We start from the raw sequence: 22,472 nt of genomic DNA, 5'->3' as shown, positions 1-22,472 counted from the left end.
TTTCATATGTAAATCCCAGGACTTTTTTTTAGAAGTCGCATTCTTAAGTGCACTTTAACAAAAGGTGCCACGTCAGCCCAGATAATGCATTGAAGGTGTGAGGTGCCCTGTGTGAGGCTGTCCATGCCCCAGTGTTCAGACTGATTCTATTTCTCAAAAAGGGATCTACAGAATCTTGCAAGGATTCATGCAGTTTTTGAGCAAAATAAAATGTAATTCTGCAAGTACAAATTCACCCCACAAACGTATATATGTGTGTGTGTGTGTATGTCTGTGTGTATGTGAGAGAGTATGTACTGCAGTGGGGTCACCTGTAGTGTGACATGAAACCAAGGTCCCAGTTGAGGCCATCCCCATTCCCAAACTTGGCTATCAGCCTCTGATCAGTCACTTTGCGTTGTTGCCTGCCCTGAAGTCGGCATTGGAGGATGGTCACCTGAAGGCCCGAGGTCGAATGTCTGGACCGCTGAAGTGTTCTCTGACTGGGAGGGAACACTCCTGGCCAGTGATTTTTGTGCGGTATCCATTCATCCATTGCCGTAGCCTCTGATCGGTCTTGCCAACGTACCATGCCTCAGGGCATCTTTGCCTGCAGCATAAAGGATAAACAATGTTGGCCAAGTCACATGAGTACCTGCCACGTACATGGTGGGAGGTGTCCCCATATTTAATGGTGGTACCCACGTCCACACTCAGACACATCTCGCAACGAATACCATGACAAGCTTGTATGGTGTTGTCCTGAAAGCCAAGCAGTTTGCTGCGAACAATGATCTGTTTGAGGTTTGGTGGTTGTTAAAAGGGGAGAAGTGGAGGCATGGAGAAGGTCTTGGCGAGGTGCTCGTCCTCATCAATAATGAGTTGCAGACTGCAAAGAACATGGTGTAATTTTTCAGCTCTTGGAAAGTACTGGACAACGAAGGGTGTCTTGTCAATTGCAGCTCATGTCTGTCTCCTGAGGAGGTCATTGTTCACAGCAAACTGCCCGGATTTCAAAACAACACCATACACCCTATCACCGCAAAACATGTTAGAGTGTCAACATGGATACTACCATTACACATAGGGACACCACTACCATCGACCATGTATGTGTCAGGTACTCATGTGACTCAGCCAACGTTGTCTATCTCATACACTGCAGGCAAGGATGCCCTGAGGCATGGTACATTAGCAAGACCGAGCAGAGGCTACAACAACAGATGAATGGACACCGCACAACAATCACCAGTTGAGAAACACTTTAGCGGTCTGGGACATTTGAACTCGGACCTTCAGGTGACCATCCTCCAAGCCGGACTTCGGAACAGGCAACAACACAAAGTGGGCGAGCAGAGGCTGATCGCCAGGTTTGGTACCCATGGGGATGGCCTCCACCCAGACTCACGCAGACCCTCTCTCATACACTAACATATATGCACCCCCCACACTCACACCCGCGCACACGCTCTATCACAGACTTATACCCCTTTACACTCATACTCACAAACATACACACACTCTCTCACAGACACTTACACACCGCCAACCACACACACCCAAAAGCACACACACATATAAGTTTGTGGGGTGAATTTGTCCTTGCATTTTATTTTGCTCAAAAACTGCATGAATCCATATAAGATGGTGTAGATCCTTTTTTTTAGAAATAGAATCAGCCTGAATATTGTGGCACAGACAGCCTCACACAGGGCACCTCACACCTTCAATGCATTGTCTAGGCCGACATGTCACCTATTGTAAAAGTTCACTTGGGAATGTAACTTCAAAAAAACATTCTGGGATTTACATATGAAAGAACTGAAACCAACATGGTCATTCTAAAAGATGAAAGACTTAACAAACAATCCAGATATTTTCAATATATCATTTTTTTTGCATCACACTGTAAACTTTTGCTATAAATTCTGTGTTCTTATGATCTTATACTCCACAACCACCTGATGAAGGATCAGTGCTGTGAAAGCTAATGTTTCCAGATAAACCTGTTGGACTATAATCTGGTGTTGTGTGATTTTTAACTTTGTGCATAAAGCAAAGTGCAATAATCCAACAAAATCTTTAACTGGTATGATTTATCACAAGCACCCAAATGCTGCCAAATTTTTTTCCTAATATCCAGGAAGCAAATAGCATCAAATATTAGTTACAAAGGCCAAGCCAGACCCCAGGACTAAATACAGGTGACAAGATAGCACTGGAAGCAAGGCAAGCATTAGGATGGTGTACAAAGGCAAACCTATCCACGTAGTTCAGGGTCAACCATGTGAAAGGTACATTTCTGGAGATGATCAAGCTTTCCATGTTATTAACCTCACACATCATGTTGACAGTATAAGGTAATCAGAAACTATTTACAACCATTCATATCATAAATCCATGGAAGGCAGGGCATCACATATTAAAAGCCAAGATCAACACAGGAGCTAGTGTCAGCATATCCCCGTGACACCCTGAAACCCTGTATGTCAGCAAGTGGCATTTCATGGTAAAACCTGTGAGAGATATGTCGCAGTGTATCACTAATTCTGTTCATTAGCAGAATCAGATTGCAGTGTCGATGCACAAAGGTCATCTTAGTAAGAGTTGCAAAAAATCCCACAGTCCAAAGATGTGCAGGCCAGGTGAATTGGCCATGCTAAATTGCCCGTAGTGTTAGGTAAGGGGTAGATGTAGGGGTATGGGTGGGTTGCGCTTCGGCGGGGCGGTGTAGACTTGTTGGGCCGAAGGGCCTGTTTCCACACTGTAAGTGATCTAATCTAATCATTATCCAGGGATGGCCTGATAATACTGGAGAAGTTCCTGACAAGATTTGTTAATTTGGGCAATACAGAGAAAAAAATTGGGATATTACGACAAGGTCATTTTCAAGAACAAACTGATCCTAATACCACAGCATTGTGATGAAATTTCATAAGCATTGTCACACAAGGGATCCATGGATATTGAATATACATGAATCTATATGGGGGCCAGGGATAAATCAGGATATTCAATGACTTGTGAATGTCTATCAAAATCAACAGAGGGAGATGTCTTTATATCCACACGAGGTTCAAACCATTCCCTGAAGAAAATAGCAACAAACCTATTCACAGCGCATAAGAAAGATAAAGTTCTTACAATGGATCACTTCACTAAATTTCCTATTGTTTGATGATTTAGTAACACAACAAGTGCTACCATCAGTAACACAAATTTTCAAGCCTGTTCAGCACCAAATAGTGTAGATAACAGAGCACAAAACACTAGCAAACCAATTCAGGATGTGTACAAATTGGGGAGCAAATCATATCCCACAAAGCCCATAACACTGAAAATTCCCATGCCCTTGTTGGCCCTACATCCTCTGGTGTAGAGGACATGAACCACATAAAAACAGGCAGCTTGTAATTCAGTGCTGATCTCAGTGCTGATCTCAGAAAGCAAGGTGAGACAGGCAGAGACTGGCAGCCTCCAAGTAAGTGCTAAAGTAAGTGGAACAAAGGAGCACATGTTAGTGTAAGTGCAATTGCATTCTGTTAGTGAGATGTGTGTCTGTCTCTGTGTGTAAAACGACCTGGCAGAAATAAGTCAGAGGTCTCCCTGAGCCCTGAAATAAATTCAATAAGTAAAATGAAGTGTTGAGTCTGAGAGAAGACAAAATGATGTGGTGAAGTTGGTGGTTTGCCAATGATGACTTGCATGGACAAAGATTGAACAAAGAACAAAGAAAATTTACAGCCCAGGAACAGGCTCTTTGGGCCTCCAAGCCTGAGCTGATCCAAATCTACTGTCTAAACCTGTCGCCTAATTCCTAAGCATCTGTATCCCTCTGCTCCTCACCTACTCATGCATCTGACCAGGTGGATCTTAAATGAATCTCTGTGCCTGCCTCTACCACCTCTACTGCCAACACGTTCCATACGCACACCATCCTCTGTGTGAAGTACTTGCCGCGTGTATCCCCCTTAAACTTTCCACCTCTCACCTTGAAAGTATGACATCTCGTTATTGAATCCTTCACCCTGGGAAAAAAGCTTGTCTCCATCCACCCTATCTATACCCTTCATGAATTTGTAAACCCAATCAGGTCCCCCCTCATTTTCCCTTTTTCTAATGAAAACAAACCTAACCTACTCGACCTCTCTTCATAGCTAGCACCTTCCATACCAGGCAACATCCTCGTAAACCTTCTCTGCACCCTCTCCAAAGCGTCCACATCCTTTTGGTAATATGGTGACCAGAACTGTACACAATATTCGAAATGCGGCCGAACCAATGTCTTGTACAATTTTATCATGACTTGCCAGCTCTTCGGCTCAATACCCCATCCAATGAAGGCAAGCATACTATATGCCTCCTTGACCACTCGATCCACCGATGCAGCAACCTTCAGGGTACAATGGACCTGCACTCCCAGATCTCTCTGCTCATTAACTTTTCTCAAGGCTCTTCCATTCATTGTATAATTTGCTCTAGAATTAGTCTTGCCTAAATTCATCACCTCACATTTGTCTGGATTGAAATCCATCTGTCACTTTTCTGCCCAACTCTCCAGTCTATCTGCATCCTCCTGTATTCTTTGATAGTCCCTTATGCTTTCTGCTACTCCACCAATCTTCGTGTCATCTGCAAACTTGCTGATCATACCAACAGTGCCCTCTTCCAGATCATTTATGTATATCACAAACAACAGTGGCCCCAATACTGACCCCTGTGGAACTCCACTGGTCACCTTTCTCCATTTCGAGAAACTCCCTTCAACTACTAGTCTCTATCTTCTGTTACTCAACCAGTTCTTTATCCACCTAGCTAGAACACCCTGCACACCATGTGACTTCACTTTCTTCATTATTCTACCATGGGGGACCCTATCAAAAGCCTTACCAAAGTCCATGTATATGACATCAACAGCCCTTCCTTCACCTATCAACTTGGTCACTTCCTCGAAGAACTCTATTAAGTTGGTAAGGCACGATCTCCCCCACACAAAACCATGTTGCCTATCACTGATAAGCCCATTCTTTTCTAAATATAAATAGATCCTATCCCTCAGTACCTTCTCCAGCAACTTTCCTACCACCGACATCAGGCTTACTGGTCTGTAGGTACCCAGAATATCCCTACTTCACTTCTTGTAAAGGGGGACAACATAAGTAACCCTCCAGTCCTCCATAACCTCACCTGTATTTAAGGATGCCACAAAGATATCTGTGAGGGCTCCAGCTATTTCCTCTCTTGCCTCCCTCAGCAACCTGGGGTAGATCCCAACCAGTACTGAGGATTTGTCCACCTTAATAACCTCTAGCCTACCCAACACGTCTTCCCTACTTATGTCAACGTGACCCAAACTAATCAAGCTTCTATCTCTAATCTCAAGATTCATCATGTCCCTCTAATCAGTGAACACTGATACAAAGTAATCATTCGGAATCTCACTCATTCTCTCAGGTTCGACACACAGCCTTCCTTCATTATCCTTTAGTGGACCAATCCTTTCTCTAGTTACCCACTTGCTTCTTATATAAGAATAAAATGCTTTGGGATTCTTCTTAATTCTGCTCATTAAAGCTACTTCATGACCCCTTTTAGCCCGCTTGATTCCTCGTTTAAGACTTGTCCTACTCTTCCGATATTCCTCCAGGGCCCGTTCTGTTCTTAGCTGCTTAGACCTTATGTACGCTTTCCTTTTCCACTCGGCTAGTCATGCAATTTCTCCTGTCATCCATGGTCTACGAATCTTGCCTTTCCTATCCTTTGCCTTCAACGGGACATGCCTATCCTGCACTATCTTTGAAAGCCATCCAAATATCAAATGTTGAATTCCCTTCAAACAGCTGTGCCCAATCCACATTTCTGAGCTCCTGCCTAATTTGATAGAATTGGCCTTGGCCCAGTTTAGTACTTTTCCCTTCGGACCACTCTCATCTTTATCCATGAGTATTCTAAAACTTACAGAATTGTGGTCACTGTTCCCAAAGAAATCCCCCAATGAGGAGGACAGTGGTCCAAAAAACATTAAAGATGCAAAGTGGCTCGATAAGCATTCAGTGAGTGGCAGCCATCCTGTACCCACTCAGCTTTACCAGTTGCAAATTTTTTGCCATTTACTTTCCTGGTGGAAGAAACGAGAATTGGAAATAGTACATAAACAGGGTGAGGTGGGGCCTTAATGAGATAGTCATCACTCAATGGCAAATATCTAAAGCTGCCATTTGTGGTTAGAGTGGAAAATCTTTCTTGATGTTGCAAAGCTTATTCCTTTCCTTCTCCTAGAATTCTCTCACCATCTTCAGGATTTCTGATGCCATACCAGGAAGAGAGAATTTCCTCATAGACTCTGGAATGTGGAAGAATGAAAGGTGTTTTCAGTGAAACAGGCAAGGTGCTTGTCAGGGTAGTCACTGGGAGATTTCAGCTGGTGGGGAATGTGGAACACAGGGGTACCCTCTCAGGACAAGTGACCAATCATTTAGGGATGAGGCAAGGACAAATTTCTTTCAACCATGTGTTTAGAATTGTCCATCCTTGAATGCTGGATGTTCCAATGCTGATATTATTTAAAGCTGAAATTGCCAGAGTTTAGATATTGAGATTAAGGGAAAAGTGGTACAAGTGGAAAAGTAAGATTGAGGCACAATATCATTCTGGATCAGATTGAGTGTTGGAGCAGGGTTATATGTCTACTCCTGTTCCCATTTCTTATGTCCTTAATTACATTATCTATTCTTTGCTCTATTACTTTACCATTTACTCATAGAAAGGTGCCTGCTCAGTTAACAATCCATTTGGCCCGCATAAGTCAAATTCTTGGTAATACAAGAATATTCATCTGAAACCTGACAACTCACTTCAATGGGTAATAAAAAATATAAAAAATAAAAAATAAAAGGATCAAAAGAGCATGCATCTACTGAAATGCATGTTGTTCAAGCACGTTAATTCTCCTCAAGTAACTTAATGACCTGAAACTGCACACTACAGTTAAGAGATTTTGTATGTTTCATATTACCTGTTGAATTTGTCGAAGTGCTCATAACATTCAAAAATTTAGTTACTGATATTTTACAGATTACATGTTATACCAACACCATAGGCTCACACTTCACTGTAATATCGAGGGAGGCTGCACTGTCAGAAATGCCGTCTTTTGAATGAGACATTAGGCTGAATCTCCTCTCAGACGAGCACAACAAAATGCAACGATTCAAAAGAAAACAGAGTAACTCGGGCGATTGACTGTGTGGAGTTTGCATGTTCTCCCCGTGTCTGCATGGGTTTCCTCCGGGTGCTCCGGTTTCCTCCCACAGTCCAAAGATGTGCAGGTTAGGTAAATTGGCCATGCTAAATTGCCCGTAGTGTTAGGTAAGGGGTAAATATAGGGGTATGGGTGGGTTGCGCTTCGGCGGGGCGGTGTGGACTTGTTGGGCTGAAGAGCCTGTTTCCACACTGTAAGTAATCTATGGCCCCTGTATGATGACCAATAATTATCTTTAACCAACATCACTAAGTCTGATTACTTCATTGATATCACATTGTTCCATGTGAGATCTTACTTGGTGCAAGTTGGCTGCCAGATTTCCTATATTATTCTAACAGTGACTACACTTTAAACATACTGTAATTCATTGGTTGCAAGGCCCTTTGAAACTTCCAGTGGTCATGAAAAGCTCTATAAATGTAAGTTGTTGGAATTCTTTTCACTCCAACAGCTCAGTGAAACATCAGCCTAGGTGCCAATTCTGACCTGTATTTAATGGTCCCTATTGGAAAGATAAACGTTTGGGGAGAATTGAACTCAGTGCTAATGCCCTCCACTTTCACAGGTTGCTGACATTCACTACTTGGAAGCAAGTGAGCACTGCTGGAGATCAGACTCAAAAAGTGTGGTGCTGGAAAAGGAGGAGCAGGAGAATCGATGTAGAGCTTATGTTCGAAACATCGACTCTCCTCATTCACAACCTGCAGGCTACCCTGAAGAAGGATCACAGGGGAGAGACGTGGGAAAACTGCTTGTGACCTTGGAACTACGACAAGAGAACACGTTTTCACTGTTAGTACTCCTTATTGGAAAATGTTCATGAATTATATAGTTTACTCACCCAACAATATGCTAAATAATGTTATGAGCGTTCCGACAGTTCCCATGATGTACAAGTAGTGTCATCTCAAAAACTGTGGACTGAAAAGAGAATACTTCAAATCATTGTAAAAAGACAATTCACACAAGAACACAAGAAATAGGTGCCAGAGTAAACCCTATGACCCATTAAGCCTACACTATTCAATTAATTTGAACTGAATTGAATTGAATTTATTGTCACGTGTACCGAGGCACAGTGAAAAGCTTTGTCTTGCGAGCAGTACGGGCAGATCACATACATCAACTACACTTTTCCACCTTTGATTTCCTGAATAACAAAAATCTGCGTCCCAGTGTTCAATGTATTCAATGTTGGAGATTTCACAACTCTCTGGGGTGCAGATCTTCAAAGATTCCAATCCTTTTGAGTGAAGAAATTTCTTTGTTTCTCTTACTCAATTTCTGATCACCAATATTGAAAGATCTATCAACTCCTTGTTCACCCATATCTGTACATAAGGAAATGAATAGAGAACTAAGATGTTCTACTCATGTAGGACCAATTGTTAATTTAACAAGAGAAATGAATGGCGAACAAGTATTGAACATTGCACACCTGCATTCGAAATTGGATAGAGACAAGGATGAAACATTGATTAGACTGTGCAATTTTAATATATAAATCAGGCATATAGGAATCCAACATAGCAAAGAGCATACACATACTCAAAACATGGAGGAAAACACCAGAGGCATAGTCGATCAATGCAAGATACGGAGGTTACTGGAAACTTAAAGTAAAAACAGAGTGTGCTGGAGAAATATACTACATCAGGCAGCATGTGTGGAGTAAAAAGATAGTCATTATTTTGAGGCCAATGTGATTCTTTTTTATAACTCGATATAACTCCAATATTAGATTGCTTCCCTCTGTATGCATCTAATGAACACAACTAAATGTCTTGAATATTGTAGTGTGAATAGAGTTCAAAACTTCTTAGAGTCATAGAGATGTACAGTATGGAAACAGACCCTGCGGTCCAACTTGTCCATGCTGACCAGATATCCAAACGTAGTATAGTCCCACTCACCAGCACTTGACCCGTATCCGTCTAAACCCTTCCTATTCATACACCCACCCAGATGCCTTTTAAATGTTGTAATTGTACCAGCCTCCAGCACTTCCTCTGGCAGTTCATTTCATACACACACCACCCTCTGCATGAAAAAGTTGCCCTTTAGGTCCCTTTTAAATTTTTTCCCTGTCACACTAAATCTATGCCCTTTAGTTCTAGAAGCACATAGCCCAGGGAAAAGATTTTGTCTATTTACCCTATCCATGCCCCTCATTCAGCCTCTCCCTATAGCTCAAATCCTCCAACCCTGGCAACATCCTTGTAAATCTTCCCTGAACAACATCCTTCTGATCAGAGGAAGACCAAAATTGTATGCAATATTCCAAAAGTGGCCCAACCAATGTCCTGTACAGCCACAACATGACTTCTCAACTCCTATACTCAATACTCTGACCAATAAAGGGAAGGATACTAAATGCTTTCTTCACTATCCTATCTACCTGCAACTCCACTTTCAAGGAGGTACAAACCTGCACTCCAAGGTCTCTTAGTTCAGCAACACTCCCTAGCACCTTACCATTAAGTGTGTAAGTCCTGCTGAGATTTGCTTTTCCAAAATGCAACACCTTGAATTTATCTAAATTAAACTCCATCGGACACTCCTCAGCCCATTGGCTCATCTGATCAAGATCCCGTTGTAATCTGAGGTAACCTTCTTTGCTGTCCACTACACCTCCAGTTTTGGTATCATCTGCAAGCTTACTAATTATACCAACTGTCTTCACATCCAAATCATTTACGTAAATGATGAAAAGCAATAGACCCAACACACCACTGGTCACAGGCTTCCAGTCTGAAAAGCAATCTTCCACCACCACCCTCTGTCTTCTACCTTCAAGCCTGTTTTGTATGCAAATGGCTAATTCTCCCTGTATTCCATGAGATCTAACCTTGCTAACCAGTCTCCCATGAGGAATTTTGTCGAGTGCCTTACTGAAGTCCATATAAATCACATCAATTTCTCTGCCCTCTTTGTTACTTCTTCAAAAAATTCAATCAAGTTCAAGACATGATTTTCCACACACAAAGTCATGTTGATTATCCCTAATCAGTCCTTGTCTTTCCAAATACATGTAAATCCTAGCTCTCAGGATTCCCTCCAACAACTTGCCCACCATTGATGTCAAGCTTACCAGTCTATAGTTCCCTGGCTTTTCCTTACCACCTTTCTTAAATAGCAGTACCATGTTAGCCAACCTCCCGTGTTCCAGCACCTCACCTGTGACTATACAAATACTTCAGCAAGAGGCCCAGCAATCACTTCCCTCGCTTCCCACAGAGTTCTAGGGTACACCTGATCAGGTCCTGGGGATTTATCCACTTTTATGTGTTTTAAGACATTCTTGTAGCAATCTTTAATGAAAATAGTTCTCCCTGATGCTTCAGTTAACACGTGATAAACTCATTCAGTATATCATGGCACCAACATGGCAGCAAGGACACTGTAACAATGTTAATTAATTCTACATAAATTCCACACAGATTTCACCACTGACCTTATAGACCCAGTGGACACATAAATAGTAAAAGTGTCAGAAATGGATGTGGCCAATTAGGCACTAAAAAGCAGCCTTACACTAGGAAATTGACAGTATGACTAAGATTTTAATTCAAACCTTTAATTTGTCTTCAGCAAGGTAGCAACCAATACCAAAGTCATAGTGAAAGAAGAAGTAAACTGGAGATAATATGATGGTTGGCTGAATTTCAAGTTCATAAGTCACCAGGATCAAGTTTTGTGTCATCTCTAAACTTTGAAATTTCGCCCTATGCACCAAAGTCATTAATATGTATCAGGAAGTATAGCTCAAGGAGAAAGTGAGGACTGCAGATGCTGGAGATCAGAGCTGAAAATGTGTTGCTGGAAAAGCGCAGCAGGTCAGGCAGCATCCAAGGAACAGGAGAATCGACGTTTCGGAATCGGACGTTTCTTCAGAAGGGCTTATGCCTGAAACGTCGATTCTCCTGTTCCTTGGATGCTGCCTGACCTGCTGCGCTTTTCCAGCAACACATTTTCAGCTCAGGAAGTATAGCTGTCTAACACCGACAATTGTGACACCATCACCTCTGTTACAGTCTTCCCTGCTCACCTAGAATATTAACATGCCGATCCTGCCCCCTCACTCAACCATGCCTCCATGACAGCAATGACTTGTATCTTTGTGTGTTAATCAGGACCCTCAAATTATTTATCTTACTGCAAGACTCCCTGCATTATAATAAATGCACTTAACCTTGCCTTGCTCCTTTGTGTCTTTAGTTGACTGTATACACACTGTCTTGTGATTAATTTGGTTTTACTTCTGTATTTGTCTGTGTATTACCCCATAGAACATCTCCACACCATTACTCTCCACTAAAAAAGTTACTTTAAAACCCTGCATAATCCCTTTTTAAATGCCTCTCCACTTTTTACCACCTTTTTACAATTTTGGAACATGAGGTCAACCATCTCAGACTGTAAACTCTTTTTGAACAATAAGAGTTGGTTAATGATTCAGTAAGTCCCATTAAGACCTCTAGACACATTCTTGCTCTCTTACTTGTTTCATCCATACACCCTCTTGTGTCATTCTGTTTCCTGTCTTCCACCCTACCAAAGATGTTCCTTTTTGTTTTTTTTAATTATTAGTTCTCCCTTTCCCTGTCTCTGTATGTGTTAATATACCTGGTTATTGTCTGTTTTGTTTTAATGTTCCAGCAATCTAGTATTGTGCTGTTGTGTTCTCATTCTTTCATGTTTGGAGCCCTGCAAATCACCAAGGCAGTCTATCATTGAGCTGCATCACCTCTAGCAACTGGAATCTACAAACAAAGGTTTGGGCAGCACTGCCTGCAGCTAACAAGGTCATCATGGCCCTGAATTTTCTTGCAAAGGGCTCCTTCTTACGGCGAACACATGACATCAGTGGCAACTCCCAGCTTTCTGCACTGCTATACCCAGAGGGAAGAGAATGGGGAGCTTTCCAATGTAAATCTGTCTATTTTCCATGACATGAGAGTCCTGCAGAAGGGTTACAGTAGTTAGCACTGCTGCCTCACAGTGCCAGGAACCCGGGTTAGATTCCAGCCTTGGGTGACTGTCTGTTGGAATTTGCTCATTCTCCCCGTGTCTGCGTGGCTTTCCTCTGGGTGCTCCAGTTTCCCCTCACAGTCCAAAGATGTGCGGGTTAGGGTGAATTGGCCATGCTAAATTTCCCATAGTGTTCAGGGATGTGTAGGTTAGATGCATTGGTAAGGGGTAAATAAAGAATAATAGGATGGGGCAATGGGTCTGGGTGGCTTACTCTCTGGAGGGTTGTTGTGGACTTGTTGAGTTGAAGGACCTGTTTCCACACTGTAGGGATTCTACGATTCTCACCCTCAACTTTTACAATGTTTAAAATGATGTACAAATAAATCAAGAGTGATGTGCGAAAGCAACATCTCTGCACAGCGAGTAGTTAGGGTATGGAATGCACTGCATGGTACTGAAGTGGAGTCAGGTTCAATTGAGGCATTCAAGAAGGAATTGGATGATTATTTAGATTTAGATTTATTTAAGATTGTCACTTGTACCTAGGTGACAGTGAAACGTGTACAATGTCACCATGTTGGATACAAATGGTGTGTAGGGATATGGGGAAAGGTAGGAGATTGATGCTAGACAAAATGGACCGAATGGCCTCCTTCTAAGCCATCACAGTTCTGTGATTCCGTAATTCTGTGATCTCTTTCCCAAAATCTTAAAACATTTTCTCCCAGCCCTTGTGCCATCAGCTAAAGAGAAAGTCTTTTATTCATTATTCGCTCAAGGGACATGGGCATTTCTGGCTAGGCCAGTATTTATTGCCCATTGGGCAGTTAAGAATCAACCACATTGCTGTGGGTCTGGAGTCACAAATAGGCCACTAACCAGTAAGGGTAACAGATTTCCCTCCCTAAAGGGCGTTAGTGAAATGGATGGTTTTTTTCCTGACAGTCAAAATTGATTTCGCAGCCATCATTAGACCCTTAATTCCAGCTTCTTTTGAATTCAAATGTCACCATCTGCCATGGTGGATTTGAACCTGGGTCCCCAGAACATTAGAACATAAAACATTACAACGCATTTCAGCCCTCGATATTGCACTGACCTGTGAAACCAATCCAAAGCCCATCTATCCTCCACTATTCCATTCTCGTCCATATCTCTAGCCAATGACCATTTAAATGCCCTTAAAGTTGGTGAGTCTATTATTAGCTGAGTTTCTGCATTAATAGTCTAGTGATAATACTACTAGCCCATCACCTCCATATAGCCTTCGTATAGAACCAAAGAATATAATAGCAGGTTGTAGGCCATTTGGTCTTCTGAGCCTCCCCATTATAGAACATAGAACATAGAAGAATACAGTGCAGTACAGGCCCTTTGGCCCTCGATGTTGCGCTGATCCAAGCCCACCTAACCTACACTAGCCCACTATCCTCCATATGCCTATCCAATGCCCGTTTAAATGCCCATAAAGAGGGAGAGTCCACCACTGCTACTGGCAGGGCATTCCATGAACTCACGACTTGCTGAGTAAAGAACCTACCCCTAACATCTGTCCGATACCTACCATCCCTTAATTTAAAGCTATGCCCCCTCGCAATAGCTGACTCCATATGTGGAAAAAGGTTCTCACGGTCAACCCTATCTAAACCCCTGATCATCTTGTACACCTCTATCAAGTCACCCCTAAACCTTCTTTTCTCCAAAGAAAACAGCCCCAAGTGCCTCAGCCTTTCCTCATATGATCTTCCTACCATACCAGGCAACGTCCTGGTAAACCTCCTCTGCACCCGTTCCAGTGCCTCCACATCCTTCCTATAGTATGGCGACCAAAACTGCACACAATACTCCAGATGCAGCCGCACCAGAGTCTTATACAACTGCAAAATGACCTCAGGACTCCGGAACTCAATTCCTCTACCAATAAAAGCCAGTACGCCATATACCTTCTTCACCGCACTATTTACCTGGGTGGCAACTTTCACAGATCTGTGTACATGGACACCAAGATCCCTCTGCTCATCCACATTACCAAAGTGAATCACCTCACACTTAGCTACATTGAACTCCATTTGCCACCTTTCTGCCCAGCTCTGCAGCTTATCTATATCCCGCTGTAACCTGCCACATCCTTCCTCATTGTAAACAACTTTCATTTCATCTGCAAACTTGCTCACCCAACCTTCTAACCCCTCCTCCAGGTCATTTATAAAAATGATAAACAGCAATGGTCCCAAAACAGATCCGTATTTTTTGCAGTAGCCTACCATGGGGAACCTTGTCAAACGCCTTACTAAAATCCATATACACCACATCTACCGCTTTCCCCTCGTCCACCTCCTTAGTCACCTTCTCAAAGAACTTAATAAGGTTTGTGAGGCACGACCTGCCCTTCACAAACCATGCTGACTATTATCGATCACATTATTCCTTTCCAGATGCTCATAAATCCTATCCCTTACAATTCTCTCTAAGGCTTTGCCCACAACAGAAGTGAGACTCACCGGCCTATAGTTACTAGGTTTATCCCTACTCCCCTTCTTGAACAAGGGAACCACATTTGCTAGCCTCCAGTCTTCTGGCACTATTCCTGTAGACAACGAGGATATAAAAATCAAGGCCAATGGCTCTGCAATCTCCTCCCTAGCTTCCCAGAGAATCCTAGGATAAATGCCATCAGGCCCAGGGGACTTATCTATTTTCACCCTTTCCAGAATTTCCAACACCTCTTCCCTACATACCTCAAGGCCATCCATTCTACTTAACTGTGACTCAGTATTCACATCAGCAACAATGTCCTGTTCCTGAGTGAATACTGACAAAAAGTATTCATTCAGCGTCTCCCCAATCTCTTCAACCTCCACACGCAACTTCCCACTACTATCCTTGACTGGACCTATTCCTACCCTAGTCATTCTTTTATTCCTGACATACCTATAGAAAGCCATAGGATTTTCCCTAATCCTACCAACTAAGGACCTTTCATGTCCCCTCCTTGCTGCTCTTAGCTCTCTCTTCAGGTCCTTCCTGGCTACCTTATAACTCTCAATTGCCCCAATTGAACCTTCACGCCTCATCTTTACATAGGCCGCCCTCTTCCATTTAACAAGGGATTCTAATTCCTTATTAAACCACGGCTCCCTCACACGACCCTTTACTCCCTGCCTGACAGGTACATACTTATCAAGGACACTCAATAGTTGCTCCTTGAACAAGCTCCACATATCAATTACGCCCTTGCCTTGAAGCCTACTTTTCCAAGCCACGCATCCTAAGTCATGCCTCACCGCATCATAATTTCCCTGCCCCCAGCTATAACTCTTGCCCTGCAGTGCACACTTATCCCTCTTCATCACTAAAGTAAAAGTCACCGAATTGTGGTAACTGTCCCCAAAGTGCTCACCTACCTCTAATTCTAACACCTGGCCTGGTTCGTTACCCAGAACCAAATCCAGTATGGCCTCACCTCTTGTTGGCCTGTCTACATATTGTGTCAGGAAACCCTCCTGCACACATTGGACAAACACCGACCCATCTTGAGCTTGAGCTGTACCTTTCCCAGTCAATATCAGGAAAGTTAAAGTCTCCCATAACAATCACCCTATTACTTTCACTCTTCTCCTGAATCATCTTCGCAATCCTTTCTTCTACGTCTCTGGGACTATTAGGAGGCCTGTAAAAGACTCCTAACAGGGTGACCTCACCTCTCCTATTCCTAACCTCAGCCCAAACTACCTCAGATGGCGAGTCTTCATCCATCGTCCTTTCCACCGCTGTAATACTATCTTTGACAAGCAATGCCACACCTCCCCCTCTTTTACCCCCACTTCTGACCCTACTAAAACATTTAAACCCTGGAACCTGCAACACCCAATCCTGTCCCTGCTTACCCATGTCTCCGTAATAGCCACAACATCGAAGTCCCAGGTACCAACCCACGCTGCGAGTTCACCTACCTTATTTCGTATACTTCTTTCATTGTAGTATACACACTTCAAGCCACTTTCCTGTTTAAAGGCACCCTCATTTGAGATTGATGCCATGTTCCTAACCTCTCTACACTCCAGGTCCCGCACCCTAAAGCGACAGTCTAGGTTCCCATGCCCCTGCAGAGTTAGTTTAAACCCCGCCCCCCAAGAGCACTAGCCAAGGATACTGGTGCCCCTCAGGTTCAGGTGTAGACCATCCTGTTTATAGATGTCCCAGCTTCCCCAGAAAGAACCCCAGTTATCCAAATGCCGAAATCCCTCCCTCCTGCACCATCCCTGTAGCCACGCGTTTAACTGTTCTCTCTCCCTATTCCTCGACTCTCTATCACGTGGCACGGGTAACAAACCAGAGACAACAACTCTGTTCGTTCTAACTCTGAGCTTCCAACCTAGCTCCCTGAAAGCCTGCCTAACATCCTCAGCCCTTCTCCTACCTATGTCATTGGTGCCAATGTGGACCATGACTTTGGGCTGCTCCCCCTCCCCCTTAAGGACCCGGTCAGAGACATCACGTACCCTTGCACCTGGGAGGCAACATACCAAACGTGAGTCTCTCTCGCCCCCACAAAACCGCCTATCTGTGCCCCGAACTATCGACTATTATTCAGTATGATTATAGATGATCATCCTGTTCCCATTTTCTCCCCGTACACTTTGATCCCATTACAGGGCAGGCTTGACACACAACTAATAGCAAAATGATGTGTAGGTGCATTAAACAGTAATCTGCTCTGGGAGATAAGCTAGGATTACATCCTTGCTCTTCTGCTTCTCCATGGGAAGATAGAATAAAATGTCATGTCTCTTGAGCACAGAGCCTCAGTGACTTCCCTTATGCAACAGTGGTACAAACTGTGAGGTATTGCAAATATCCCCAGCTTCAGCCTGAAAGGATATCAATGCATACACCTTTGTCACTACATTCAACTTCACAACCTCTGGTAATGCAGTCTCTGCCCATGACTTAATTGATGACTGCAATTGCAACAAGTGACACATTTCAGTGAGGCCACTCTCAATCAAACACAAATGTCTCACACATTGTTTCCCACTGAGGTTCAAGGTTAGAAGATTGCTCACTCTACACCCTGGGCCATCTCATGAGAAGTCTCTTCCCTCTCCTCCTCCCTTTTCCAGCAACTTGTCCCATTCTGGATGACCTTCGCTCATTTTCCAAATTATGTTATCTGAAATTTTATAATACTTCCGCATCTGAAAGCAAATAATCTGAGCCAGGGAATCTTAAGGTTTTATACAAGTACTATAACTTCTATCACACATGTTACTTTGGACTTTGACATCACAAAACCTGTGGAAGACACCTGTCACAAGTAGGATCATCATTTACAAGGGCGATTCTTTGAACACATCAAGTCAGTTTCAGAATTTCCAGTTGATGGGCTCCCAGCCTCCTCTTTACCATGGACGTGCAATTCCTTTACATTTCCATTCGCCATCAGGATGGTCTCAGGGCTCACCTTTCTTCTCTGAACCATCTCTATCCACCATCATCCTCCTTCATCTGGCCGAGATCGTCCTCACCCTGAAGAACTTCTCTTTTAACTCCTCTCATTTTCTCCAGATCGAACGGGTTGCCATGGTTACCTGTATAGGCCCCAGTTGTGCCTGTCTCTTTATGGAGTATATGGACTTGTTCCAGTCCTACTCTGGCCACCAGCCACAACCTTTTCTCCAGTAGTTGGATGATTTCATTGGTGCCGCTACCTTTTCTCATTCAGAATTGGATAAAATTGAACAATTTCACTTTCAATTTCCACCTCCTGCTCTCACCTTCAACTGGTCCATCTCTGACCCCTCCCTTCCCTTCCTCCACATCTCTGTTTTCATTTCTGGGTATAGGCTGGCCATCCATATCCCAAACCCACTGACTCCCACAGCTACCTTACCTATCCATCCTCACACCCTGCTTCCTGGAAAGAATCTATTCTATTCTCCCAGTTTCTCCATCTTCATCGCATGTTCTAGTGATGCGCCTTTCACAGAAGAGCCTCAGAAATGTCAAGCTTTTCCTCAATCGAAGACTCTGCTTGTGGTTAACAGGCATCTTCGCTATAACTGGCCCATCTCCCACACGTCTACCCTCACCACTTCTCTTCCCTCCCACAACACCAATTGGGTCCCCCAGTCCTCACCTACCATCCCACAAGCATCCACATCCAGAGGATCATTATCCGCCATTTCTATCACCTCCTGCAGGATGCCACCCTCAGATACATATTCCCCTCCGCTTCCTTGTCAGCCTTCCGCAGTGATACTCTGGACCACTCCATCTCGACTCCAAACACCTTCCCACAGCCTCACAGCACCTTCCCAAGCACCTGCCCGTTTACTTCCTCCCTCCTCACTATCCAAGGCCCCAAGCACACCTTCCAGGTTCACTCAATCCACTCCACAGCGCTCGCTGCTCACAATCTGATCTCCTCTACATTGGGGAAATGAAACACAGACTGCGTGAGCACTTTGCAGAACACCTACATTCTGTCCACAAAACAAAAACACTGAGTGTCCAGTTGCCTGCCACTTCAACACACCACCCTGTTCTCTGGCTAAGATCTCTGTCCCAGGCTTGCTGCATTGCTCCAGCGAAGCTCAGCACAAGCTGGAAGAACAGCATCCCATTCTCTGCTTCAGGACTCAAGTTCAACAATTTTAGATTAGATTAGATTAGATTACTTACAGTGTGGAAACAGGCCCTTCGGCCCAACAAGTCCACACCGCCCCGCCGAAGCGTAACCCACCCATACCCCTACCCCTACATCTACATTTACCCCTTACCTAACACTACGGGCAATTTAGCATGGCCAATTCACCTAACCTGCACATCTTTGGACTGTGGGAGGAAACTGGAACACCCGGAGGAAACCCACGCAGACACAAGGAGAACGTGCAAACTCCACACAGTCAGTCGCCTGAGGCGGGAATTGAACCCGGGTCTCTGGTGCTGTGAGGCAGCAGTGCTAACCATTGTGCCACCGTGCCGCCCTCTTGAACACCTTCTTCTACATCCTTGACCCACCCCCACACTCCAGGCCCTGTCATGACATGGGCTGCTTTCAGTGCAGCCAATCCATTGTCACCTACTTATGGACCCCATCATCAGCTTTCCTTTCTCCTGAGCTGACCATTATCCATCCCATCGTCTGCCTCACTGAGTATCTCTCTTTATGGTACCCAACTCCATCTATTTGCTTACTTCTCCCCAACATGTTGTTCTCAGCATATAACCTAACTGCTAATATTTCTGAAGAAGGGTTGCCAGACGCAAAATGTTAACTCTGCTTTCCCCGCACAGATGCTGCCAGACCTGCTGAGCTTCTCCAGTAATTTTTATTTTTGGTTCAGATTTCCAGCATCCACAGTGCTTTGTTTTGTTATATTGTTGTATGATCTGCCTGTGCCTAGAGCAAGTGCTCGCCCAACCTGGCCAATATGACAGTCAGCACAATCTTACCCGCAAGCATTTACATGTGATCTGGATGTTATTTTGGAGTCAAAGTCACTCATAAATTTAAAACATGGACATTAACAAAACCAATTCCTCCCAATATCCTCTACCACCTCTGTAATACTTTCCTTTCACTTGTCAAGACCTTGATCATTTGGACTAAAGGGTGGAGGAGTAGCAGATGGAGATCAATTTAGGTAAAGCATGAGATCAAGGTCAATTTCAAAAGAAATAAAGAGAAATATTGTCAAAATGAAACATTGCTACCTGAAAAAAATTAGAGAAGGAGCAAAGTCTGATTTCAGGGCACAGACAAAGAATAAATGAGTCCAACTATCAGTTCATTTCAGACCCGGAAGGATTTTGTAACTAAATTGAAGGATAAAGTTTGCAATAACCAAATCAAAGTTTAATATTTAACCAGAAGCTGCTGTCGTCAGGGGTGTTACCTACAGCCTCTCCCACTTAGCCAAAATTCATACCACTTTGAAAATGGTGAAAATACCTTGACTTATTTTCATAAGAGTGATTAACACATTGGTGCTGCATTTCAGAAAGGCAAATCAGGGCAGGACTTACACGCTCAATGGTAAGGTCCTGGAGAGTGTTGCTGAAACAAAGGGACCTTGGATGGAAGGAACATAGTTCCTTGAAAATAAACTCTCAGGTAGACAGCATAATGTCGAAGTCGAGAGTATGGTGTGGAAAAAGCACAGCAGATCAGACAGCATTTGGGGAGCAGGAGAATCAACCTTTGGGCTCTTGCCAAAACGTCAATTCTCCTGCTCCTCGGATGCTGCCTGACCTGTTGTGCTTTTCCAGCACCATGCTCTGGACTCTGATCTCCAGCATCTGCAGTCCTCACTTTCTCTAGGATAATGAAGAAGGCATTTGGTATCCTTGTCTTTATTCGTCAGTACATTGAGTATAAGAGTTGGGAGGTCATGTTGCAGCTCTACACTATAATTGGTTAGGCCACTTTTGGAAGACAGCATTCAGTCTGGTCTCCCTGCTATCGGAAGGATGTTGTGAAACTTCAAAGGGTTCAGAAAAGATTTTCAAGGATGTTGCCTATGTTTGAGCTATAGGGAGAGGCTGAATAGGCTGGACTGTATTCCCTGGAGCATCAGAAACTAAGGGATAACCTTTATAAAATCATGAGGAGCATGAATAGCCAAGATCTTTACACCAGGATAGTAGAGTCCAAAACTAGAGGGCATAGGTTTACAGTGAGAGGGAAAAATTTTAACAGGAATCTAGGGGACAACTTTATCAGTCAGAGGGTGGTGCATGTATGGAATGAGCTGCCAGAGGAAGTGGTGAAGACTGGTACAATTACAACATTTAAAAGGCATATGGATAGGTATATAAATAGGAAGCATTTTGAAGGTTATGGATTAAGTGCTGGCAAATGGGACGAGATTAATTTAGGACAGCTGGTCAACATGGACGAATTGGACCGAAGAGTCTGTTTTCATGCTATACAGCTCTATGACTCTAAATGTCTCTCCTGCCACTTTTGTCAAAAATGTACGAGTCGGGGAAATGTTGATGCAGTGACGTAATGGCAATGTCACTGACCAGGGATCCAGATTAAGGTTTCCCTGTGACCCGAATTCAAATCCTACTTTGGCAGTGGTAAAATCTGAATTCAATTAAAAAGTGGAATAATCTTAAGAATACGAGACATCTTACAATTGTCATAAAAGCCCAACTGGTCCACAAATATCCTTTAGGGGAAGAATTCAACTGTCCTTACGTGGTACAGTCTACATTTGATTTCAGACCGACAGCAATGTGGTCGTCTGTTTGCTCTCAAAAATGCCCAGTTCATGGTCGACGTAGGATGGTCAACAAATGGCAACCTTGTCTGCATTACCCACACCCCATAACAGAATATTCAAAACTCTGAAGCAAACAAACCCTTCTGTTGGCACTTGAGCTAAACAGCCTTCTTGTTCTCATCACACACTTTAAACTTAATCAAATGACATTTCCTATACTGTCACTTCTTAATTGAGTTAACTTCCTCCTGAACTCATAGCAGTGTATCTCTAAAATGCAAATGTATACATACCTGCTCGTTGGCTTTGCCAAGAAGAAAGTAAAACTTTCATTTTCTTACTTCTGTGAAGCGTACACAAGCAATAGTAAATCATTAAAGAACGTTTCGGTGTATTCTCAGTATCGCCCTGAGCATAAGTCAACATAAAGTCTAGGACCCAAGCCCAAAACAAGATTAACGTTCAAAGCTTGAGATCAAGGTCAATTTCAAAATAAATAAAGAGAAATATTGTCAAAATGAAACATTGCTACCTGAAAAAATTAGAGGAGGAGCAAAGTCTGATTTCAGGGCACAGACAAAGAATAAATGAGTCCAACTATCAGTTCATTTCAGACCCGGAAGGATTTTGTAACTAAATTGAAGGCAAAAGTTTGCAATAACCAAATCAAAGTTTAATATTTAACCAGAAGCTGCTGTCGTCAGGAGTGTTACCTACAGCCTCTCCCACTTAGCCACAATTCATATCGCTTTGAAAAATGGTGAAAATACCTTGACTTATTTGCATAGGAGTGATTAACACATTAGTGAAACTAAAGTAATGTATTGCTTTCAAAATGACATGACTCTCATGAAAACAATGACCCGGATATACTAATGACCATCTAATTGTCAGAACAGGACAGGCTGGAATTATCAAATGCAACAGATTTTGTGGGAATTACTCTGGGAAACTGACAATTTAGATTGGTGAGACAGCCTGTATCTGGAACCTTTTGAGCGTTCAGGGGGTTCTGCTCT

The 22,472-nt window shown here is 43.3% G+C and overlaps 1 protein-coding gene across 2 annotated transcripts in view; it reads right to left on the bottom strand.

The window, feature by feature from the left end:
- LOC140486472 (immunoglobulin superfamily member 5-like) overlaps positions 1-21,994 on the bottom strand; it is a 97,023-nt gene extending 75,029 nt beyond the window's left edge. For both annotated transcript variants that reach the window (XM_072585688.1, XM_072585689.1), the window contains exons 1-2: positions 21,747-21,994; positions 8,085-8,164 (exon numbers count right to left, since the gene is read on the bottom strand). In XM_072585688.1, coding sequence (XP_072441789.1) covers positions 8,085-8,130 — 46 coding nt within the window. In that variant the 5' untranslated portion in view covers positions 8,131-8,164; positions 21,747-21,994. The remainder of the gene's footprint in view (positions 1-8,084; positions 8,165-21,746) is intronic.
- Positions 21,995-22,472: the final 478 nt, after the last annotated feature.

The sequence above is a fragment of the Chiloscyllium punctatum genome, chromosome 15, assembly GCF_047496795.1.
Source record: "Chiloscyllium punctatum isolate Juve2018m chromosome 15, sChiPun1.3, whole genome shotgun sequence".
Classification (NCBI taxonomy): Eukaryota; Metazoa; Chordata; class Chondrichthyes; order Orectolobiformes; family Hemiscylliidae; genus Chiloscyllium; species Chiloscyllium punctatum.
Note: the sequence above shows the minus strand (reverse complement) of the source record. Positions and strands in the feature narration are given on the sequence as shown.